The sequence below is a fragment of the Drosophila ananassae genome, chromosome XL, assembly GCF_017639315.1.
Source record: "Drosophila ananassae strain 14024-0371.13 chromosome XL, ASM1763931v2, whole genome shotgun sequence".
NCBI classification, from domain to species: domain Eukaryota; kingdom Metazoa; phylum Arthropoda; class Insecta; order Diptera; family Drosophilidae; genus Drosophila; species Drosophila ananassae.
In genome coordinates, this window is record NC_057931.1 from 4,952,475 (window position 1) to 4,978,473 (window position 25,999).

The 25,999-nt window shown below is 39.0% G+C and overlaps 1 protein-coding gene and 1 long non-coding RNA gene across 5 annotated transcripts in view; one reads left to right on the top strand and one right to left on the bottom strand.

Annotated features, from left to right (window-relative positions):
- The window catches only part of LOC6503509 (ras-related protein Rap-2a), a 33,154-nt gene extending 13,919 nt beyond the window's left edge, over positions 1 to 19,235 (bottom strand). For 2 of the 4 annotated variants that reach the window (XM_044716758.1, XM_044716756.1), the window contains exons 1-4: positions 18,957 to 19,235; positions 9,609 to 9,807; positions 9,194 to 9,441; positions 6,185 to 6,416 (exon numbers count right to left, since the gene is read on the bottom strand). In XM_044716758.1, coding sequence (XP_044572693.1) covers positions 6,185 to 6,416; positions 9,194 to 9,387 — 426 coding nt within the window. In that variant the 5' untranslated portion in view covers positions 9,388 to 9,441; positions 9,609 to 9,807; positions 18,957 to 19,235. Of the gene's footprint in view, positions 1 to 6,184; positions 6,417 to 9,193; positions 9,442 to 9,608; positions 9,808 to 18,662; positions 18,810 to 18,956 lie in introns of those variants that run through there. The other 2 variants (XM_044716759.1, XM_044716757.1) reach the window with 2 other exon arrangements.
- Positions 19,236 to 23,061: 3,826 nt separating this feature from the next.
- On the top strand, positions 23,062 to 24,032 carry LOC26514118. The gene is made up of 2 exons (XR_001408527.3): positions 23,062 to 23,366; positions 23,418 to 24,032. It is a non-coding gene; the product is annotated as an uncharacterized LOC26514118 (long non-coding RNA).
- Positions 24,033 to 25,999: the final 1,967 nt, after the last annotated feature.

Consider the following 25,999-nt stretch of genomic DNA (forward strand, 5'->3'; position numbering starts at 1 on the left):
TGTTTAGCTTTAGGACCGAGCAGGACCGAGCATCATTTCCATGTCCATGTACCAGACAATTTCCGAAACGCAACTTAAAGAAGCTTCATTTTGGGGCACAACCTCAGTCTCCTCACTCTCCTGCCTCCATAGCATTTCCTTCTTTATTTTATTTTCCAGCTCTGCCCCCCAGTCTGTGAGGAAAACCGATGTTTTCATCTCATCAAAAACGAGTTGGAAATGTTTTCTCATTTCTTTATAAATTTATTCTGTTTTTTTTTTTTTTTGGCGCTGAGCAGCCATTGTTATGATAGCATATTACTGTAAATAACACGCTCAAGATGCCACCACAGGGGCTGGGAACCGGAAGAGGAAGTGAAAGCTAGGGGCATGTGGAGGCGGAGGTGGCGGAGACCTGTAACCGAATACCATCGAATGGAAGCTCATCTTGAATGTGGCTCAGAACTCTGTTGCTCTGGAGGACATTTTGTGCATCGCATATAGGTAACTCTACGGCCACCAATTTCAGGATACTCTCCACATCCTGCCACGCCCCCCACCAGTCGCCATCACCGCCGCCGCCGCCGTCCCCCGTCACAGACATCCCCCGCCTGTGGTTTCCGCTTGTTACACATGCGACAAGCCAGGCGCCCCACCGCAAGGATCCTGGGCCTGAGCCAGAGAGCCTGTTCCTGTTGCTGTCAGATCTACTTTGCTGCACAGAGAGAAAAAAGGGGTCAGTATTGGTACTTGTAGTTCTGTGGGAAATCTCAAGAAATACTATCTATTTTGTCTTGCTTTTGAAGGGATTTTGAGCCTCTAGCTCGAAGGACCAAAAAATTAAAAAATTATTTCTTAAATAGGTTTATATTTTTTTTAACTATTAATTGTCTGAGGTAAGCCCGGTTTTATGTTACTTTTAAAAATAATAATAATAAAAAAAGAGCAAATTAAATTAAAATATTATTATATTTTAAGTATGACTCGAGGGACCAAAGGATTTCAGAATAAATAATATTAGCTAATGCTTAGAATTTACTTCAAAAACTGTATTTTCCAGGAACTATTTCTCCTGAATTTTTTCTCTCTGTGTCCTACCAAACATCCTCTCCCCCACCCCTGAGTCCTTGGCCAATCCTGTAACCCCCTCGCCCATTTTCCACACGCTGCCTCTTGATTTCTCAATGGACTGCCGACGTTTGCCACTTTCCACTTGCCGAGCTGATTGTGTGACTTTTGTTTTGCGCATTTCGATAGCATTTTTGCATCCATAGATGATGCCACAGGATGCCAATGGAAATACGCTAAAAATATAAAAAAATATTGTATGTTGAAGCAAAGTCTGGGATTTCAAATTGCAAATATTGGCATCGAGGCAAAAGTGAATTTCTCTCCTGATATCCATCCATATTGCAGATTCAAGGAATTTTTAGTGAGGAACTCAAAGGCAGAGCAAAAACTACTGTCGGAATTACAGAATGAAACAGAAGTTGATTCAATTTTTTGGAATAGAAGCGATGCGGCAATGGCATCAACATTTGGTCGAGGTAAACAAGACCAAATAAAACAAAACACTTAGTTGATTCGGAGTCCGAACAGAAAATGCAAAAACTTTAACTTGGTTTAAAGTTCACTAACAGGATTCACACGTGCCGCATGTCCTGGGTCCATATCCTTTTAGTTTTTCAGTCTCAGTTTCTGTGGGTGTGGGTGTGGGTGTGTGTGTGCGTGGGTGTCCAGTGGGTGTCCAGAGTGTGTGTTTGTGTTTTTGTGGCCTGGAGTTATTGAATTTTTGAATTTTTGCGTACTTGACTCAAAGCTACCAGAGGAGAAGCTTCCAATAGTTTTGGGATTAAGTGGAGTCCAAATATTTGGAATTCATGAAACAAAAAACGAGAAATACAATTTTAAGAGAATGTTCAGTAAATATTTGTAATAAAATCCACTCTCACTCAGTCCTCTGGTTTTTATCCAGATAATGTCAAAGGTAACACACATAAAATATATATATTTTTGTTTGTATATATTTGTGTTTTTTTTTTTTGTATCCCCAATTCCAGGGAAGGTCCTTGTGGCTCGAGTCAGAGCCAGAGCCAGATCCAGAGCCAATGTGATATTAATTTGAAAAAAAAAAAAAACGCAGCAGTGACACCGAAAAGAAAAAAATTATAATAATAATGCAATTGAGTATTGGGCCGATGTCGAAGTCGATTATGAACTCATAACGTGGGCATTATTGATTCGCAAAATGAAAAAATGGAAAATGTAAAATGCGGATTCAATGGGCCGGGGCGAGAATGGGCGGAGAAAATCCAATTACATATCGCTCGCAGGCGGAGGCGGGTGCTAAAAAAATAATAATGCACTCCGGCTGGATGAGAAGAACAAAAAAAAAACCAAACAATGGCAACGAGAATCGGGTTTCGGGTTAAGCTTCATTTTAAACAATATTTTCTGACGCTGTTGCTGCTGCTGGTGGTGGTGGTGCCAATGAAATTCAATTATAATTAACATCGGGAAGGATACGGGGTATTTTGAAGGTCGACCCTGTCGGTTAACAGCTTTGGACCAGTACTATGGTATCTATATATTTTTTAAAAATATTTGCAAATTGGAATTTTTGTGCAAATACCATTTGTAGCAGGTAAACATCGAATTGTTTCATCCACTTCTGTTTTCTTTTTTTTTTTGTGCCAGTAATTTCAGTTGCCGTTGGAAATTTGAAACAAATATTGATAGAACAGAGGAGGCAGGAGGCAGGAACAAGGACGAGGCGAGAACAGAAGGAGCAAATGTGTGGCCTGCGGCTTGTTATCTTTTGGCACACGCAAAAATATCACTCATACGCATGGTGGGACCTTGCCAGAGGACTAAGTCGGCGTGAAAACTATTTGGCCACATTGCGGTGGTCCAGTCACGGCCACTTTAAGGCTAAAAGTGGGGCACATAAAGTGGATTATATCGTATATAGTTCTAAGAATAAAAGAATAATAAGATAGAAGTACCAGCTATCATATAGTTATATTTTATTATTGCAGAGTTCTGGGGATAAATAAAAAAAATACAGAGAAGTATCAGGTATTATATAGTAAAAGCATAAAAGTATGCTACATAAATTGGTTTTCATTTAGAAAATAAACTGAGTGGTAACAGGTATCATTTAATATTTTTTTATTATTATATTTTATTGAAAAAACCATCACACCCTCTAGAACCTATTAATTGGCATTCAAATAACGCCACTATAGTTTCCTCTTGTTGCCACAAATTAAGTAATACACCTACACCTACACCATTTTTTGTATGTTTGATTTTAATTGGAAATGGTAGCTTGATTCAATAAAACATGCTTTTTGCATCACGTTCCTGTGCGGCATAATTAATGCCTCTGCCTCTGCCTCTGCCTCTGCCATTATTTTCCATGCATTTTAATGTAATTTTGTGTTAAGTGAATTAAAGTCGAAGCCGCACGTGGGCGGCAATGTAATATTTCAATATGTTTTATATATTTTTTCAGGGGAGTTATATTTCCAACTCATTTGCATCTATCCTGATGGCTTTGAAAGGTAAAGACTCTACTGAAAGTACCAGTTACCAGATACCTTTTAGCCTTGTAGCTACCATTGTTTAGCCCATAATTATGACTATGAAACGCACTGTGTCCCATGTGTATCTTTTGGGGGACAGCATTTTGTGTGTTTTGTTGGTCACTTCCCTGAAAAAGATTGCGCATCCGCACCGTGTGCCGCAGCAAATGTTTTCCATCTGATGACGAATGCGGCCAACAATGGGAAAATGGGAAAATGAAAAGTGTCGTGGGGGAATGGTGTGGAGTGTGGAGTTTTTGAAAAACTGCAGTAGCTCGTTGGATTGGGGAAAAGGAAAACGAACGGGGTGCAAATCCCCTCGCAATCAACGCATATATCAGGATTATGTGACACCAGACTTGACCTACTCTTCTCCTTCGTCCGGATCGTCCCGGCAAGGACTATTATTAACCCTCTGCCAAGATACACACACATAAGAATATATATGTATATAGAAGCATGATGTGACCTGCCACTAGGCGATTTATGTTTCCGCCCGCCAGCCTCTTCCTTCGGCGGAGGAGGAGGACGCCTCTGTCCTGGCCGCTAGTTGCCCGTCGCCCCAAGGGCTCGTAAAATTTATGAGCAGTGCGTGAATGTGTTAAAATTTATGCCTTGTTTGTTGTTAGCCTTGTTAGACCCGGTAGTTGTTGTTTTTAGTCAGCCTAACCTGCAAAATGAATCGGAATCAAGGGGTTCGTCGGCCTGTCAAACGTTTATTCCTTTATTGTTTATTCAGGATCCCCAGAAAAGGGAGTACCCTCCCTGGGATTTGGAGCTAGGGACTTGGGGTGTCCTTAATGATTTTCTCACTTGCAAGGATTCATTTGTCGGTCCATTATGGCCAAGAGTCAGGATTCGCTTGAGCTACCGAGCGAATCCGTTTCATTAGTTCCATTCTACCTTTATTTTTTGTTGTATTATTTTGATTGCTGCCGTTGCTATTTTTGTAGCGAGTCCCTGCCATCCATATCTGTTGTAAGATTGCATTGTATAAAACATAAATCGAATGGTGCACTTGAAAAAATATTGAAGGTGGCAGGGAAAAGGTCTTTGAAAGGGTACACAGGGAGAATTGAATGAAAGAGTTTCTAAATTGTATATGTTTTTTAATAAAAATGTTGTGTAATAATACCGGGTACTTCTAAGGCTTAAAATAAGGCCTTAAAGTATGCCATCAAATATATAATTTTAGTTCTAAAGGAGGTAGAGTCTTAGTAAGTACCGGATATCATACTTTAGCAATACTTTATTCTTTTTCTATATTTTAAAGATAAAAGTATAGCTTCTATTACTTGTTTCTTAGCTCTAATTTTGAAGTTTGAAGCCCAAAAGTAGACTACAAAAATTCTGAATAAATTATAAAGTAGAAAGAGTCTCTAAAGGTACCGGGTATGTTTTCTTTATTTTTATTTAAGAATTTATTAAGCCATTTGTTAAGCAATCTTTTTAAATGAAAATATGTAGTTTTCTTAACATTTTTTTTACTAAAATTTGTGCCCAGTGCCTTGGACGTATGACATATGAATGCTCTCTCATTTTCGCCAAGGACACCATCACCATCGAATGTCGAGCCAGAGTCACAGTTCAGTTGGCTTGACTGGGCTTGCACTCCCTGCCTGACTGACTCCATTTGTAGCCATCATCCATGTTCGTTTATGCGTCTATATATATGTATTGGATATGTATAGGGATGACGGGCATTGTGCCTGCCCTGCACTCATAAGGTATGAATAAGGACCTCCCCAGCCCCCATTATACATATATATTTTTTTTTTTTGTTGTATTCACCTCTCGAAAAGTGTTCGCTTTTATGAACAAGCATTTCGAATCGCGGACGCAGCGGAAGTGCCAGCGAAATTGAATCGCAGGCTGTAATTTCCGTTGCACCCAGCTGGTTGTATGATGATGATGATGATGATGATGGTCCTGCTTCACAAGCTTCAGAAGCAGAGTTCCCGGAACCAGGAGCCACGTTCCATCAGCCATCAGCCGTCAGCCCACAGGAGCAAGTAGGACGAGCAGGACTCACCTGGCCAGTTGTCGCTCTTTGAAATATTGAAAAGCAACTAAATGCTACTGGCGTCCTGTTGCAGCCCATTAGAGTCGGTTATTTAAAATTAAAAGCTTGCTTCTCTTTTGCTCTCCGCCGTACCAGCAGGACTCCAGCCGCAGGATAAGCCACCATGAGTATACCCCCTTTACACTCCCCCCTTAACCTCCTTGGCCGCAAACAATTTGATTCACTTAATGAACCCGGCGTGCAAGGAGGACCTCCGGGCCTCCGGGCCAGAGTGCTGCACTCATAAAAATATTCAATTCGATTTCTGCTAATTTCTGAATGAATTACAACGTCCGGAAAGTGTGCAATTTGGGTTTCAAGAGCGGGAATCTAAGGATCTAATGGATAATTAGATTTAAAATCACTTTTGACTCTTAATTGTTTAGTTTTTGGTTCATTAATAAGGAAATTATGGTTTTTCTAGGGTTTCTGAAGGGCTTTGTTAGGGGTTTTGTTCTTTAAAATAATTTTTTTAAATAAATTATTAGATTAATTGGAAATTTAATCATTTAAGAAAGTATTAATATATAGTAGTATAGAGACCTTTCGTACTCACCTCATAGGAACCAGCCGTATCAAGGATATCGAGGGTTAGACTAACCCCAGCAATGGAGAAGTTACCCTGGTGCATCTCCTCAATAGTCCGCTTGTACTTGGTGCTGAAGGTATTGTAGAGAAACTGTGTGATTATCGAGGTCTTGCCCACTTTGGCGGAGCCCATGACGACGATTTTGTGGCGGGCGTTGGCCGGTCCGATGGCATCGTCCACGGCATTGTTCCGGCCCACTCTGCGTATGCGTGATGCGATTTTCGGATGGACACAAAAAAGGGTTAAAAAAAAAGACACACATTTTATAATCCAGAGCAGGCAGTGAAAGAGATAGGTAGTTTATATAAAGAGAGAAATGGCAACAATGTGGTACGTGACTTGAGCGAGTTAAGTTCGTTGCAATTCAATTAATTGTGATGCGGCGGATGGGCCTTTTCCTCTTCATTTTGATGCATGATTTAATAACTTCCCCCCCACACGGCACAGGCAGGGACAGTCTACCTTTTTTCATTGCCACCACACCCCTTTCAATTTGCAATGGGCGTCCTGGGCGCCGGAGGAGCTCTTTATCCCCTGGGCGACTCATTAAATCTGTGCGCCACATTTAAAATTAATCATTACGTCGCAACATCACAAAGCGACACAAGCGACACAACCGACACACAGCAAACAAAAGGCGGACTCCCCTTCTCACATAAACATTATATTATATATCCCCACCAGTCACTATATATATATATTATATATATATTCCTGGTATATAGCACACAGTTACACCTGTTCAGGTGTGTTCCGGCTGGTGCTCCTCTTGTTTGCAAATTAATTGGGAACCGTGGGAATTATTTGTATTTAAAGCAATGTCCGCTTTGCAGCTTGTCATAAAATACCTTTAAGGCCTTTACGGTGGGTTTAATATATGTTTTTGTTAAGGTCCGGGATATATATGTATTTTGCAGTAGAGGTACTAGTAATATATACTCACTAAGAAGCTCATGAAACCTATTATTTAAATAGCTCTTACTTTTTGATTTGTTCTACAACTATTTTATTTTAAAATTTAACCTACACCCATATAGCTTTATAAATAATATTTCTTTCAAGGATCTAAGGTATATATTGTGGGAAAAATAAAACCCAAAAACCAAACCAAATAATTGCTCTGTAATGACACTGTCTATACAATTTTTGTTGCGCCACATCATGGGTGGAGAGTGGACATGGGGTTGGGCAAAAACTTTGTTATCTTTTTCTGCAGGATGACAGCGAAAGTTAACAGTTGGCAGGAAATATCCTTGACAGTGAAAAGCCCACGGGGTGAGGTGGAAGGCCAAGATTGGATGGAACGTGGATGGACCCATATATGCGATGAAATCCAATGCCATTTCCGGCTGGACATTGTTCGAAAAGCCACAGAATCCGAGAGCTCTTGGCCACTGACAGCTCTCCTTTCCTCGTCGTCTAACTTCGTCCGAGTATCCTTCGAGTATCCTTTGCCAGCCAGTGACGATAAATCAGGGAAATCCCATCCCTTCCTCCCCCCCTCGGTAAGAAATCGGAAAAAGGAGAAGTGCTATAATTGCCCATCCTGAGACAACGGATCAAATTTGACTTTAATAAGCGCGTTTTATTTTCTCTTAGTATTTTTATTTATTTTTTTTTTTGGCACCTTGTCGGCATATTCTATAAATATTTTCCCACGGGTGTTGGGTGGCAGGAGGTCAGTTGGGAGAAAAAAAAATAAAAACAAGAAAAAAAATTAAACAAGAAAGAAAAATGTAATCAAAGGCCCAGGCAGAAGCGAAGAAAACGAAAACGAGCCAAACATGAAATTCTTGTCCTGACAGCCGAAACAAAGGAAAAGTATGCAAACTACGAACGGACAGACGGACAGACGGACAAGCGGACACCCGGACAGGGGGACAAGCGGACAGACGGACAGAGACGTCCTGGCAGATAGCCGGAAAATCAGGAAGGGAAACGCCTTTTTTCCTCTTCCCTTTCCACATTTTCCTTTTCCATTCATGCCTCTTCTGTGTATTTTTTTTTCTTTCGTGTACTCCTCGTCCTTTCTTTCATTTTTTTCGTCCTTTGAACTTGATGAAGAAATGAAAATGTTTGCCCCAAAAGTAAAAACAAAAACAAAAAATTAAAACCCCTTCCACATCACTTTCGAGTTGTATATATATATGTATAGAATATATCCTGGGGAGGAACCGATCTAACCACATTCTCTTCGACTTGTGGAATGTTTCCTATAAAGTTCCAGGACTTTGGAGCTCGCCAGGAATTGAGGAATTTCTGGGGAGCTGGAAAATTCTTGAGCAATTATTGCGGGCAGCGATTGAAGTTCCTTTGCAACTTTGACACTTTTGGTTGCTTTTTCTTTTCAGGGAATTCAAGTTCAGATCTTTCTTAAGGGGCTTTAAAAAAGCATGTTTTTTAGTGCAGTTTGGTCACACTTTTTCAGAAATTAATTTAACATTTTCATCACTTGTTTAATATTTTGTTCAAAGACTAAAAGAAGTAAGGTCTTAGTCTCAAATAAAACTGAAATTTCTCCCAATTCTGGCCACTTCAATCTTCTGCAACTATCTTTCTTAAGCCTGGCCACACTTGTCTTTTTAAATATTGAATTTTTTGCAACTTGGCCACACTTTTTTAGAAACTACTTTAATATTTTTATCATTTTTTTAACTTATTGTTTAAAAACTGAAATAAGTAAGGTCTTAGTCTCAAATAAAGTTCTTCTCTTCCTTCCACTATCTTTCTTAAGCCTGGCCACACTTTCGTCCCTTTTGGCCCAACCCACTTTTTTATGAACTATAAAAAAATTGGGCTACTCAGCGGCTCAACAAGCATATCCTTTTACCCTTCTGGCTTGCCTTTTTTTCGTGAAAGTGCCTCGGAATATCCAGGTGAGATGCTCTACCTTTACATATGCTTTTGTGTTTTATTTTTGGGAGGATGGAGGAAAGCGGGTTTTCTTTTTTTTGGGTTTACTGGGCCATAACTTACTTGTCGCGTTTGGGCTTCTCCTCGGCATTGTCGTCCTTCATGAAGGAGGGCTGCAGGCTGAACCGGCGACGCAAGTGACGACCACGCATCCTGCTGCTATGTTGTTCCTCTTCCTGTTTGTTGTTTTTTTTTTTGGTGACGAAAGTTCCTCTGCAATGCTCTTCGTTTGCTTTTTTTCCGCTAAGTGTTTGCATAAACAGTGGACAAAAAACGATAACTTGTCAGTGGCACTGTCTGGGAAACTGCCGCTGTGGTGCGTGCGAATTTTTATTATCAGCAGTGTTGGTGTGGAGAGTGGGTGGGTGGGTGTAAGTGTTAGTGTAAGTGGGGCAGTAACTGTTGCAGTAACTGTAGCGCTAACTGCCAACTGTTATGGCCACGTTAACGGCGTTGCTCTCCAGCTACCGTTTCTTACCTTAGTTTATTATTAGCCCTCCTTGTTGGCTGGTTTTTGTGTTTTTGTTTTTTTTTTTGGTTTTTCTGGCTAATATACACAAATATTTGCCCGTTTGCTGGAGCTTTACTTTGCGTTTCGTCTCGTCTTGCGTTTCGTTTTAATTACGTGACTCGATGATGATAATTTCCTTGGCCAGTTCTCCCCGTCTTCTGTTTGCCTGCAAATTGAAAATGTTCCGGATGAGACAGAGCCATAAATTACAAAACCCCCAACCCACTATTCTTATTCGTAGTACTTTCCACCCTTTTTGGGCCAAGATAAGCTCAACACGGCGGGGTGTCGGCATTTGATAATTGAAATTAAAGTTAAAATCGTTATCTTTAAAAGGATACAATGCAGGATACTCAAATAAATTTACAAAAATTAGTTTTCAAATGGACTAAGGTCACACTAAACAAACAAGCTTAAACATGTTTGTACAATAGTATTAAAATACTAAAAACAAGTATTATTTGACAATTGGAATGCTTTCTTTCCATATTCCAGAGAGTTCTGGAGTTAAGATACCTACAATATTTTCTTTTATTTTAATTACTATTATATTCTTTTGTTAGTGTATAGTGGAAAAAAACTGTAGGATTTCCTGAAAGTTGGCTCCACTCGGGCTAATTAAACAGATTTATGCGAGGTGCGAAGGTGAAAGTGAAAGCTGTAACTTCCCCTTTGCTCACTAAATGTTTGGCTACTTATTTTAATTTCTCGACTATTTCTGTTGCACGGCAGGCAAGGAGGTAAGGACTAAGCCCAGTCCTTGGACTTAACGTTCAAACAAAAGGAGGAACAAAATCTAGCAAAAAAAAAATAGAAAAAAATCCAGAAAGTCTGGGGAGGAGACTCTGACATTAATTAGACTTTAATGGAGTAAGTAGACGAGGCACACACACACAGAATGAGAGGGGGAGGGGTAGAGTCCTGGCAACCAGATAATGCAGGAAATTAGATGCAGATGCCCCGGCAACTGAGGCATCTCTTCAAAATGCATTTCAGGCGATTAAATGTTACTTGAAGTGCAACTTAATCTGCCCCCAAACACACAAATACACATCTGCGGCACTTGACACTTGCACCCGACCTTGCCCCAAAAAAAAAAAAAAAAGATGGAAGACTCCTGTAGTTAGCACAATGTGCAACAAATTGTGGCAACAACTCACCCTCACCCCAAAAAGGAAGAAGCAACGGAAATCGCTGGAAAATGCCTCGAAATCGCTAGGAAAATGCGAGGAAATTCAGGAAAAGCTCAGTTGCAACGGCGAGACCAAAACCCAGACGCCACTCGAGGCAACTCAATTGTCGGGTATTATGCATATTCTGCGGTCTCTGAATCATTTTCGGTCTCTCCGAAAAATATCTACATTATATTTATATTATATACCTGGCTTTGTAACAAAATAATGAGCTCAAGAAGGAGAAAATGGTAGAAAATGATGCTGGCTCGTTATTTTGTATTTAGTTAGTGCTGCTTAGTTGGTTTTTATTTAAAATGCTTGAGGTCTTGTTGGGATTGTTTTAAAAGCAGCTATGGGCACACTAAATAATCAAGTTCTGCTAATCTATGTATCCTTTTTTTATCGATTTAATTATTTAAAAGATTTTCCAATTCAATAGATAGAAAAAAGAAATATTTTTCTACTACGTTGGTTTTTATTGAAAATATCTTAAAGATCCTTTTAGGATTGCTTTAAAAGCAGCTAGGGCACACTAAATAATCTAATTTAAACATGATTCTCTATAATAAGTGTGACCGTTCGTCCACTAATCTATTTGTCCTTTTTTTCAGGCTTTTAATTATTTAAAAGATTTTCCAATTCAATAGACACATTTCCCATGAAAGTTGGGAAAAGTAAATAAAGAAATATTTTTCCACTTCATGGATTTATTTTGCATTTTGTACACGTTTTGGTTGCCTACTTTTGGGAGCATTTAAGATTCACTTTTGCCAGGACCTGCTCTGCTTTTTTTTTCAATATTCTGTGGGCTTCCGAGCCGAAAGCCGTTTAAGGAAGTGAAACTTTGAATGTGTGTGTTAGATGGGTGTGTGTTACATGAGAAGGAACTGGTCTTAAGACCAGTTGATCCAAAACTACCAGAGGAGTCGGGGGAGGAAAACTTTGGTTGCAGCTTAGGAGCCCGAAAATTTGCTCAAGTTAAACGAGTTGCGGCATATTGACTGCAGTCAGCTGAATAAATGGATTATCCTCCGACCAGCAAGGACGACAGCGCAGGACGAAGCAGGGCGGAGAGGAAATTGCCTGCGGTTCCTGTGTATTGTCTTCGTCCTTACGCCTTACTCTGGATCTCTGCGGTCTTTCCTATTTCCCAAATATTTAGTTCGTTCTTCTTTCTATTCTCTCTAAAAACCAAATTAATTTTCAGTCTACATTTTTCTGCTTTTTTTTTTTGGTTTGTTGGTCGAATCGAGAAAAGGTCGAATCGAAAAAAGTTGAGTTGCCAGTCATGCTGAAAATCGGTGGAAAAAATTGAAACTTTTCAATTGCACTTGAACAATTCGATTTGCATAAAGTTAAGAGGGAAAAAATTGCAAAAAAAATTGCCAAAAAAAAGTTTCAAAAACTTTGATTCTTCTCACGAATCTCAGACTAGACTAGAATTATTATTTTCCGGATTAATTTTCTCATCACTTCCTGTTGCTTTATTTTATTATCGGTTTAACATTTTCCGCCTTCTCATCGCATTGCCATTTTATGAATTTAAACATAACGATAATAATAATAATAAATCATTGAATAAGTACTTAGGGGAGAGAGAGACGGAGTGGCAGCCTGAATCGTAAAACGTATATTTCGAAATAAATAATCATGAAAACGTAGCGGCCATAAAACGAAATGAATTGAAATACAAAATTGCCAACGGGGCTGGGATAATTTTCTAAGGCAGACCAGGTACTACCCATTTACCTGTCGTCTCTGAGAGAAAATTTCTTAAAACGAATAATAAAATTAGCAGTAAACTGTCGGAAACTCTTTTTACTTTCCCTGACAAAAATGAATGGAAAAATCGTTCTATGGAAATTCAATGATACTTTCCATTTTGCTGGCAGTTTTGCGGTTTGCTCGTGTTTGGGATTATCTCGCATTCCCCCAACTTGAATGCCTAATGTCCTGGCCAAACACCCACCCAGCTACCCACCCATCTAGAGTCCAGAGTCCATAGTCCAGAGACCATAGAGTCCTGAGTCCACATAGTCCATATAGTTCACCCATCTGGCATTTGCCTTGGCATCTGGTGTGGTGTATTTAGTGCTCAAAAGGTTCGTGACTGGCCCTGAATGCATTGGCTCACCTGTTTCTGCCGAAACTCAAACCCACCAAGCCGTCCGTCCGCCCACCAACCCAAGCCAGGTGCAACACTAAAATTGAAAAGCATAAATACTTGCATGTGCATAAACATAAAGCTCTATATGTACACAGATATGTACAGGTAGAGAGCTATGTAGGTGGGCTGCTGGTTGTAGGTGGTGCTGCTGGTAGTGGGTGGTGGTCCAGATGCTCTTGAAAAGAGCCACAAACGCTGGCAGTCTATAGACCCCGCCTCTGGGTCTCCCCCCATCATATTTCTTTTGTCATTATATTTTTTTTTTTAATTTTTTACCACAGAGATCTCGCGTATTTTATAATTGGCCATGTTCAGTTTTGATGGGAAAATCAGGCAAGTGGTTAGCTGTGGCTGGGTGGGAGGTGGCTTTGGCAGAAATGAGAGATTTTAGCTTCCAGCAGATTCCAGTTGAGGCAAAAGTTATTAGAAGTTTAGACAACAAGACAGGAAAGGTAACTTTTCGGGGCGAAGCTGAACTTTATGGAAAGCACTCTCTACCCAAGTAGCAAGTTTTTATATTTTGTATTTTAAAAGAAAGTAACGAAAAATTTAATAATTATTATAATTGGTTGGACAAGCAGATGGACATGATGTTGAAAGGATTTCTTCTTTGTGGGTTTTAAAAATGGAAAAATTTCTTAGAAACACTTTGAATAATTTGGAATATTTTATTTAAAATTTATTGCTGAAGATTTTTGTTATCTAAGTTCCGGAAAAATGATTAATTTCAAGCTTGTAACTGTCGAAACTTTGTAAGAAAATAAACTTATCATATCTAAGACTTCATTAAGAAAGAATAAACACTCGTGTATTTGAAAGAAACTTTGAAGAAAATTAAAATAAAAGACAGCAACGAAATGACAATAATGCTAATAATTTAATGGCGTTAAGGAATGAAAATAAAAAAAAAGAAAAAGGAGATAATATACAAGGCAATGGAATGGAACAAAGGACAGCAACAATTGGCAAAGCAACAGGCTGACAACACACCAGAAAAAGCCAAAAACAAAAAAACCGAAAAGCAACAATGGCCAGAACAAACAAAGATAAACAACAGAAAATTCCTCTGGGGGCCAGAAAAATAAATTTTCCTTTTTCTCTGTTTTTTTTTCTTTTCTTTTTTGGCCAGAATGCTAATGAATCGAGGCGGATGAGCTGGAGAGGAGTCTCTATATAGCCTATATATTTTATGGGAGGGACTGATGGGTAGGCTCTGCACAGAAATCTGATGAAAAACAAATAAACAATCAGAGACAAGGAAAGCGAGGCGGGAGCCAAAATGAAATGTCACAAACGAAACAAAAGCGATGGAGAATGGAGCACCCTAGTATCCTGGGGCAGGGTTGGTGGGGTGCCCAGGATGAGCAACAGTGGACAAATACAAATAAAAATAAAAAAAAAAGGAAGGAGAGGAGCGGCCTGGGCCTCAAAAATAGATTTTAAATCGAAAGACTCGGCGTCCATTGAGTCTCAAAGTTGTGTATAAATAGAGCATCAAAGCGCACTCTAAGCCCCACAATTGTTGAGCTCTCGACTAGTCCACAAAGAGCCAAACGACAACCGAGAACCAAGAACCAAAATCAAAATCAAACAATTTCAAATTCCGATTCGGAATTAAACAAAAATAACACAAAAGATGAAAAGTGTCCGGGGTAAGCGCACTTTTGTTGTCAGATTTGAACAGAAAAGGATTCTGGCCGTACTTTCTCGCTTCCATCCAAAGTAATCTACTTTATTTATTATTATCGTAGTCTTTTCCTTTTTGGCAGACAACATTTCCATTACGGCATAAGCTGGTATACTAGGAGATTTAAAAGCATCTCTTTTCGGTAGCCAATGAGTGAGCCAAAGTAGTCATAACATAGGATCAAAATTCTAGTGCACACTTTTGGGCGAGAGTCGGCAATTGAGTTGAGGACTTTATGGGGTCAGAAAGTGAGGAAGAGTTGGTGTGGTTGAGTCTATGGAATAAGTGATACCTGCTACTAGTTTATAAGAGTCTCTGTGCCAAAAAAGAAGATTCTATCTGTTAAGGTCACTGAAATAGTGGACTTTAAAGGCCTAGAATGGCAAGAATATGGCATATCCCTCCTAATACCTTCCCGAAAACTATTAAAGTCCTTCGGGAAGATTTAGGATATTGAACCCAAGCCATAAACTACACAAGTCGGCAATCAGACCGAATTAAATATTACATTCCCCCGGTGGTCTTACCAATTCCGCCTACTTGTGTAACTTTGTCTTTCCCCAATTGATTTGAATATTTATGAAAAAGCCAAGTCGTATGTGTCACAAAATAGTACAAGTGGAGAAGGGTGGGTAGTGGGTAGCTTTTTTGGGACCAGGATCGGCTTAATCGTAAAGCCGCAGCCAAAACGAGGGCTCAAGTAATTATAAATGCCATTTTGTGTCGGTTTTGTTTAGCATGAAGAGATAAGAGAGCAGTCGGTGGGTCGGTGGGAAAGGGTTAACATGGGGGTGGTCTTATAAGTGTGTGTGTTGGAGGCGGTGTTGGGTTAACGTGGGACATGCATATTTATCATTCATGTAGGCACACACACACACAAATCGTGTGTGTCTGTCTGCTTGCCTCATGAATGACACGAAAAAGGCAATTTAAACAAACAGCCAGCACCTCCTTCACCCTAAAATAAAAGGGGTTTGGCTCGTTGGTGGTGTTTTCCAGCCGCAGGCATTACAAAAATTTCACGCACACACTGCGACACACATAGGAGGGTACCCGCACTGTCAACATTCAACATTCAACAGTGGCAGCAAATAGCAAAGAGTATCAGCAGCAACAACAAGTGCTTATCAGCCACGACAACAATAATGAGAATCGGCCCAAAAGCAAGTTGGCCCGAAACAGAAACAGAAACAGAACCCAGAAGCCCAACTGAGCCAAGTTAAAGCCAGAAGACTGAGCACTGAAGTCTGAGTTACGCGTCGAAAAAAATGAAAGCCAATGACCCAAAGCAGCCAAATGACATGCCGGCACCTACACACACTCACATACACTGGGAGAAAAAAAGGGAAGGGCACGCAGCAAAATACAAAAAAATATAAAAAACTTCTTATCAGCCAAGGGCCATGTGGGTTGGAGCTTGTTGCTTGCAACAGTGAGGCAAGAATGGTGTTTAAAAGGGAAAATTCTGGTTTTAATTAGTTTTGGTGACGAAATAGATAATGTGTTTTAATTTTAAAACAATATTTAAGTGGCTTATGAGAGAAGTATTTAAAGAAAGAGTGGTACTAGAGTTGAAAACTGTTACTAGAAATGTTTAAGTTGGATGTTCTTTTATTGCTAATATATTTTTAAATACCAAGTTCTTTCGTCACTAGAATTTAAGCTCTAAAACCTAAGGATAAGGCAAAGATTCAGTTTTTTTTTTTTAATTTTAAAGATTTTTAATCGTCTAATGTGAAAAAAACGAGTATCTTTTAAATATATATTTTGTTTAGCCTTTTATCTCTTTAATATATGTATATTATAAGGACTGTAATATATTCTTTATTTTATTCTTTATTTTCTTAAATATATCTCAAGATACTGTGCGCGAAGAACGGTCTTTTGTTTAATTTTTTTTTGCGCCAAGTTTCTGCTCTAGTTTTGCGCTTCCCCGCCGCGTTCTCCACAACTTCATCTTTATGGTTGAAGGAGATCCAACTACAAGAGCAACATATTATATAGAATATGGAATATATATATATATATATACAAGAACCGACAACAGGCAGCCGACAAGTGACTTGAGGAAGAGAAGAGCAACAATGACAGCGACAATTTGTGAGGATTTTTATAGACAAGCCTCTTGGTGGGAAATTATGGTCTGGCCTGCCCCGGCCTGGCCTCCTCCTTCGAAGGATACACACACATACACATATAGAGATAGTTTCCAAGGGTGTGTGTGTGTGTGTCTTAGAGTGTGTGTGCGTGCTTGTACTAATGAGACAATTTCCACTAGTTTCGTGTGCGTGTGTTGTGGTATGTTGACTTGAATTTTATCCCCTAATGAACTGTCCCAAGACTGCGACACTGACTTGTTGCTCTCTCTCCTCGCTCCTCACTCCTAATGCCCCGACACCTACAAAGTCCCAACGCCCTAACAGCCACGCCCTCGTGTCCAAGTACTTTTGCCTTGGGTTTTTGGTGCCACATTGTTGTCGTTTCAATTAGTGTTTCAACGCGACCATCCATCCATTGCGCCAAGGGAATCAGAATCAGAATCAGAATCGGAGTCGGAATGGGAATAGGAATCGCAATTGGAATATCTCAATGAATAACTTGATTTGGCGACCGATAAGCGAGTTGGGGGAATTGCAATCGTATCAATAAATACAGTGCGTAATGGTAGTGTAAGGAAGAGTGCCAATAAGTAGGCAGCAAAAAGAATACAAGAAATATATCAAAAAGTAAATTAAAGAAGTGTCTACTTAAGTACCTTGGATTAATGTTAAGAAATCTTAAGTAGTTTGCGGTTTTAATTAATTATTTTGATTAACAATTACCCACACCTTGATGGTGGTTACCTTAACCGAACCTTATGCCACCGAAACGCACTGTCCTCCCCTCCGCGGATACAAATCCACGAAAATCGTTCTGCGAATTCGCACTGAGCCCCCTTAATCCGCCCGTTTTTTCATATATCCCGGGATAACCGGGGCCTCCAATGGAGTGGTATGAAGTGGTATGGAGTGGAGTTACCAATCCTGGAATCGGTGGAGAAGGCCGGAGAAGGGGCGGGGCACTTAATCTGCATGGCTGTCATAACAATGAGTGAGCGATTACACACGAGACTGATAAGGGAAGAGCTCCTGTGGTGTCCTGCCTTCGCTTACTTTTCTTTCCCATTTTTTTTTGGGATGTATCTTTTAGACACGTATTTTTTTTTGCATCTTGTAGGTTGGTTGCTGATTGAGCTGGTTTAATGGCTGGCCGAAAAGGAATTTATATGCGTCTAAGACAAAAGGCCATTAAAATAGCAACCTCCCATGGGGTCTCCAGACCATAAAGCATCAAACCATTAACCGATCCGAAGTTTCCACTTCACTGGCCTTCGAAAGGGGATTCCCAAAATGTCTATATATACACAACAAGAAAATGGAAGTGCTTCTCGAAATAAAAATCATATTCATATTCGTATTTGGAAGCATGACATTGATGAGTAATAAGTTCGATAGCCGACTGCTGGCCATGACAATGGAAATATTAAGCCAATAGAGCGGTTTATCTTTTTTGTGGAATATAAATATTTTATCGCATTATCGATTCCGATTACTCAGTTAATGAATTATAGATATATATATATATATTCTATATATATAGGGAGGGAGTGTGCATAAATATATTTGGATATTTTTTGTGGCAAAGGAGCAGAAAAAAAAAAGAATCCCTGCAAAGCAGGCAACTGCGACAAGTGCGATAAGAAGTTGGCCAATAATGGCATAATAATAAATCATAACTTTGGCCAACACACACACACACACACACAGAGAGTCATAAAAAATATGCAAGAATCAAAAAAAATAAATAAATATAAAAAAATAAAACAAACAAAACTAAACAAAAAAGAACCGTACAACATGTCGTATGCGTAATTTCACTCAGATTTCTAAACTTTTTTCACGTTTTTCTGTTTTTTTTCTGTTCTGTTTTCTGTTTTTGTTTTTATAATTTACCTTATCAACTATCACACGAAAAAAAAACTGACAAATATATATAATCAGAGCAACAACAAGAGCCAAAAGTTCATTGAATTAATTATGACAAGCGATGAGTTTATTTATGATCAATGTAGATTACAAATGAATTATCGTTCGCCGGATCGAAATAGATAAAAAATGGGCCAAAAAAATTTGTTACGGTAGCCAAACAGATATGGAAATATTTCTTCAAAACTCAACACACTAATTAGTAAAACAATTAACTTTAATACACCATTAAAAGAGTTACTAAAAATCACATAGAAGTACCTTTTATTTCTGGTTTTTTTTTTTCAAAACTTTTGCGAAAACTTTACGTTTCTCTCTCTTGCCTCACAATCAAAAAATCACAATCACAAGTTCTCAAAAAATAAAAAAAATATATATATTTATTTATTTAATTTTTAAATGAATCCTTTTTTTTTTGGATTTTGATTTAAGATTTTTTCCAGCTTCGTTGGTTGTTTGGAAATAGATGGTTTGGTTTTTTTTTGGGGCAGGCAGCGGCAGAAGAACACGCTGCGTCGAGTTCCCGGGAAAAACTGGCACTGGAGGAGCGTTACACTTGATGCATGCCCCCGAAATCGCAATTCGCAATCGTGAAAGCCGAAACCCAAAACCGAAACAGCGCCACCGAATCCAAAAAAAGCCGAAGTGTGCCAAGGTGAGCGAGTGGATCGGACAGGGGCCGTGAGGGCGGTCTGGTGTGAAAAGTGGGTGGTGGTGGTGGTGGTTGGTTGCTTTTCGGGAAAAGCGCCCAACAAGTGCATGCCCAAAAAAATAGGCAAAAAAAAAATATTAAAAAAAAGGGAAACAGAAATTCAAACTCAGCAAAAGGAGTCCTGCCAGGACGAGTCATAGAAGAGGGGATGGAGACAACCGGAAACCGGGACGAAAGGCTACAGAAAGCTTTAGCTGAATCAGCGCACTTGCGAAGGAGCTTTCCCGCCAGCCAGAGCTTTCCGTGTGGTTTCTTTTGTTTTTGCCGCGCGAATGCAACAGCTACAGATACATCTGGCATAAGATACATTCAAAAGATACATCCCAAAGATTTGATAGATGTCCGGATACAGAGATATGAAGTCGTATCCCCAAATAAATGGGATACGTGAATAATAGATGGCCATTATTCACTCTCCTGGCCCCCAACCTGCGGGCCACAATAACTTTCCAATAAATCCAGAAGTCCTGCAAGAAGTCCTGCGAGAATTTATAGATTGCCAGGTCAAAGGTTAGGGGCATTATTTCTTTATTTTTATGAATTAAAAGGAGAAGAGACTTTATTGTTTTATATATATTTTTAAACTTAATTAGTCAGGGAATACAAGGATATCGAAATGGCTTATAAAAGTCTAATAAAAGCTTCTCAAAATGTCCTTTAAAATACAACTTTAAATGCATTTATTTGCAAGGAATTCTTATTTTGTTTTTAACGAAAGGAATAAAATCAATTAAAATATACAAAAAATATATAAAAAAAGAAAACATTTCAAGCAATTAACTTTAAATCTTTATAAAAAGAGAACTATTTAATAAATAATACTATTTATTTGTGAAAAAATGGCCACAAAACATTAAAAAACTTGTGCAAGCTAATAAAATGAAGAAAAATATAAATACTCCATTTTTTTTAGGATAAATGAAATGTCATACAATACAGACAACAAATGAAAAAGTGCTTCTGATGGGTTTTTATGAGACTTTTTAATAAATCCAGATTAATATATTTTTTTCAGAAAAAAGTAATGGTTTTAAAAAGGGAAATAGTTGTTGAAATGTTTATAAAATAAAACTGAATTGTAATGCTTTATTTAAATGTAGTTAATTATAGGTTACTTAATAAAAAATATATATTTAAATTTCTACAAAAATAAATATGAAATAATAGAGCAAGACCAGTTGGCACTTCCTAAGGAGCTATTTATTTTTATAATTTCCTAGCCTTTCTACAATTTTTTTTAATAAACAAATAAAAAATAATATAAAAGAGAAAAAAGTCCTTGCTAGAGGATTAAAATAAAAATAGAACGTAAGCAATTATTTAATAGTGTGGGACATGCAATGTAAACAAAATAATTCCCGTTGAAGGTGAAAGGACATAGCCACTAAATCCTGCCAGACCGCAAGAAACAATCCTGCCACACAACAGCAACAGAAGCAGAAGCAGCAGTGGCGGCGGCAGCCATCGTGCCACGGTGCCATCGTGCCACCTTGCAACATCCGATCCGGCGTCATAAATCTGTTTAAATTAGCTGTTAAACAGGTCGTATACGCGATGCTTGGTTGCAAGTTGTTAGTTGGCAGTTGGCAGTTGCCAGTTGCAAGTTGCTAGTTGCAAGTTGCTAGTTGATAGTTGATAGTTGTTGTTGCTATTGCTGTTGCTGACACCGCCTTATGTTTCGTGGGATAATCTTGCATCCATCTCGCCATTCCTGGGCATTGTCATAAGAGGCTTACCACCAGCCACCAGCCAAGGACATCAAGGACACGGCATCGGGCAATCATCAAGCCGTTATAAATCCCATGAAACTCGTTCAAACAGGAATTAAAAAAAATATGTATGTATATTGTTTAAATAAAAATAACGAAAGAGCGGGAAAACATTCAAATTAAGACCGAAACAAACCGAGAATGGCCACAAAGTTGCACTCGTACTCTTGCCCCCCGCCGTCTCGTGGAAACTTGCTCCGCACTTCCCACATCATCTTATGTTCTGTTCCTGCCCCTGTGACCACCTCTCCCCCTATCCAGGCCGGGGAAAAACTTTTTAATTTCCATCCGTAATTGTGAGACAGACCATGAAAACGACAATTGAATGTAGCCACAGCAAAGAGATCGTCCAAAGTTGCTCCGCCACTACAAAGTTGCAATTGCAACACGGGGGGATTGCCACCAGATTGGATTGGATTGGTTTGGTTTGGTTGGGTTTCGCTTGCTTCGGATGGACTTCGGTTCGGTTGGGCGAAGTGGACACAGATGTGTCACCGACGACTGCACAAATACGTGTCTTTAATATCAGGCATCTTCAGGGCATTCAAAATAAATTTTAAAAAAATTTTAAAAATAAATATAATATTTGGAACAACAAACAAAAACTTCCCTACTTGGCTCAAAGCTATATCTCAGCCAATTCTCAACCGATTCTCAAGCGGAATACCTTAAACGATTTTTGGATCGATATCTCATCGTTCTGCATCAAAATCCTGACACGAAATATTTTTTAAATTTTTTTCAAAATTTTATGGGCAGACCCCTTGTGAAATGCGGGATTTCCGTATATGGCCCAGAGTCATGGCTATATCTCAGCCGATTCTCATCCGATCCTTGAGCGGAATACCTTAAACGATTTCTGGACCGATTCCCCATCATTCTGCATCAAAATCCTGACACGAAATATTTTTTAAATTTTTTTCAAAATTTTATGGGCAGACCCCTTGTGAAATGCGGGATTTCCGTATATGGCCCAGAGTCATGGCTATATCTCAGCCGATTCTCATCCGATCCTTGAGCGGAATACCTTAAACGATTTATGGACCGATTCCCCATCATTCTGCATCAAAATCGTGACACGAAATATTTTTTAAATTTTTTTCAAAATTTTATGGGCAGACCCCTTGTGAAATGCGGGATTTCCGCATATGGCCCAGAGTCATGGCTATATCTCAGCCGATTCTCATCCGATCCTTGAGCGGAATACCTTAAACGATTTCTGGACCGATTCCCCATCATTCTGCATCAAAATCGTGACACGAAATATTTTTTAAATTTTTTTCAAAATTTTATGGGCAGACCCCTTGTGAAATGCGGGATTTCCGCATATGGCCCAGAGTCATGGCTATATCTCAGCCGATTCTCATCCGATCCTTGAGCGGAATACCTTAAACGATTTCTGGACCGATTCCCCATCATTCTGCATCAAAATCGTGACACGAAATATTTTTTAAATTTTTTTCAAAATTTTATTGGCAGACCCCTTGTGAAATGCGGGATTTCTTATATGGCCCAGAGTCATGGCTATATCTCAGCCGATTCTCATCCGATCCTTGAGCGGAATACCTTAAACGATTTCTGGACCGATTCCTCATCATTCTGCATCAAAATCCTGACACGAAATATTTCTTAAATTTTTTTCAAAATTTTATGGGCAGACCCCTTGTGAAATGCGGGATTTCCGTATATGGCCCAGAGTCATGGCTATATCTCAGCCGATTCTCATCCGATCCTTGAGCGAAATACCTTAAACGATTTCTGGACCGATTCCTCATCATTCTGCATCAAAATCCTGACACGAAATATTTTTTAAATTTTTTTCAAAATTTTATCGGATGACTTTGCGGAGAAAAACTGAAAGTCGCAGCAACCCATGACTCAAAATCAAGCAATCCATGGATTCAACTGTCAAATCCATATTGTCGTCGACTCTAGAACGAAGCCGAAATATTTCAGTAACAATCCAGCTCTGGAAGCAATAACATCTAATAAATAATAATAAGAAAATAAAAATAATACCTCTATAATTTATATAATATAGTTAAAATAATTAAAATTGGTTGAAAATTAAATTAAATGAGGGTTTATCGTTCTTTTTGTGTTAAATTCAAAATGAAACTACAGTGAAACCTGTTACGGTGACGACCATGGATAATTTGGGATGATTAGAATTAGATTGCTCGCTTTAAGGTAAGTTTTGAATAAAAATTGTGAGGATGACGTTTTTATTATTCCATCTAGTTCGATACTCTCTGGAATTTGGAGGCGTCCTTAAACATAGGCTTTATCCCTATTGGATGTTTTTATTTGGACCTTAATGGGCCCTCTTGTCCAGGAATATCAGGATCTAAGCCAGATACTCCTATAGGAGTAGAGATCTCCTGTGACTGCCTGGAAGGACTTGAAGAAAGAAGAAAAGCTGGCCAGTCTAGAAGGATGTGTTAGGACCTTAAAGGGCTCCCTGGCCAGGAATAAATGGGTTTACGCTAAAAGGACTTTAAAGGAAGGACAGAACTATCGTCCTAAAATTCCTGATGGGTTTCTTTTTCAAAATTCAAAAAGTCTTCCTTGGACAGAAGCTATTTTCGAACCACCATTCTGGACTGTTCGGCAACACTTTACATTCCGAAGTGCAAAATTCCAAGTGGATCAAGATTAGGAAGCACGCTGAGGTCCCTGAAACACACATTCCACACACTCTTTACACTCTACACACTCCCTACCAGGAAGCGGACTATAAACTACTGGCTTGTTATTTTGTTCTTTGGCCATTCGGCTGTTTATTAATAATTGGCAACTAACACTAGATCTAAATTTCGACCATCAATAAACCAGCTAGCTTGGCTCTGTAACACATTCATGGGAATATCGAAAAAAAATGCGAAAATTTCATTTTTTATACTTTACTCGCCACTGCCAGTCTCTACTCGCCACTTGGCACTTGCCACTTGCCTCTTGCCACTGACAACAATCACAATCACATCATCTGTTAACATGCAAATCAATGTTAGTTGCAGCATCTGTCCTGTCCTTCTGTCTGGATATTCCATATATCCTTCGCTCATTCCATCGGGCCGTCATTCTATCATTCCAGATGGGGCAAGAACTTGGGGGGGCTCAGTTGGTAAGCGGCTTGTATGTGCATGGCATGCAACATTTCCGCTTCGCCGCTCCCAAGTAAAGCCAGCTCAGTGCGCCACCTCTTGCCACACGGCCCTCATGCCCCATTTGCCGTTGCCTCTGATGCTCTCCCTCTCTCCTGCTCCTTGTCCTCCTTGCCACAGGACACATTCGCTTTAATCTGCCACTGCCTGCCGGCCACCACCTCTCTCCCCGCATATATCCGACAGCATTTAAGCAGATGGTGGAGCCTACAAAAGTGTCGAGATTAATTAAGAAAAATAAATTATAATTAAGAGAATTAATTCCAATACCAAGATTTTTTAGCTTTTTATTTGTATTTAAAGTAAAATATATAGTACAATATTTTGTTAAGAAACCTTTATTTAAATTTAAATCCATTTCGGGACTTATTCTTTCTATTTTTTGTTAAATTTTGAACCTTAACACCATTTTTTTTATTTTATTAGGAACATTTTGCTATGAATTATGATTAATATATAAATTTTAGACAGTTTCAAAATATTACTAAAAATATTTATTAATTAAATCAAAAATATATAAGATTTAAAATGAATTTCTAACCTTTGTCGCCTTGCTGGCACGCCCTCATGCCCCTTTACGCGGCATGTACATACATACATATATATATGTATTTGTTGCATGTATGAGAGTGTGTGTGTGTGTGGCATGTAAATGAAGTCTACGGCTGTCTATCCGTATATATCACACGTACACCAGCTCAGTGAGCGCCACACACACGTAAGTATAGAAGAACGGATGGAGAACAGGCGGACAGACGGACAGGCGGACAGGATAGGGGGACAAACAGGGAGACGGACGGACACGTATAGCTCGAGTCCCGGAGTCGTCGCCTGATGTGTATTAATGCCGTGCGGGTGCCACATGCCAGATGGAAACAGTTCAATCATAATAAACTCCCAGTCAATTTTTAATGATACAAAAAAAGAAAAAAACATAGAACAAAAAAAGCGTGAAAAGAAAAGACAAATGTGCGCCCCCATCTCTATCTTTTATTTATATTATATTTTTCTTTTTTTTTGTTGCTGCCTTTTAGGGGCAAAGGCCGCATAGAGCGAAATAAATTGTTGCATATGTTAGGGCGTTCGCCCCGCCATTTTTCCCTCCAAAGCTAATAACATTTTGTGAATTATGGACATTTTTTTAATTGCCATTAAAGTGTTACAAATCAATGATTTTTTTTCTCCCCCAAGTGTCATAACCGAACAGTTTTATGGCCAAGTTACGATTCAATTAATCGATTAATCGCTCTTCTCTGTGTTTTATTCTTCAATCGGACTGACGACTGACTGACTGACTGACTGACTGGAGTGATGATTGATCTGGTTGTGATTTAAATGGTCCCTCGACTGAGCTCTGAATTATTAATGACGTATTCGTCATCCTTGCCGGATTACGACCCCAAACTCGTATACGTTTGCCTTACACAATAATTTGGATGTGCGAGGCGCATAAAAATTTTCATTTCAGCTCGTTAGCCCACACGGCGTATACGTAACGCGGCTCCCACCACCCATACGACTGTATTTCGTTTATAAATAAAATCGTATATATAAAACTTTACGCCCAATTGATTTCGATTTCATTTTAATGAATTTTGCGGCCTCAGCGGAATATATATATTATATATTTTATTTTATTTTTTTTCCTTTTTTTTTGGG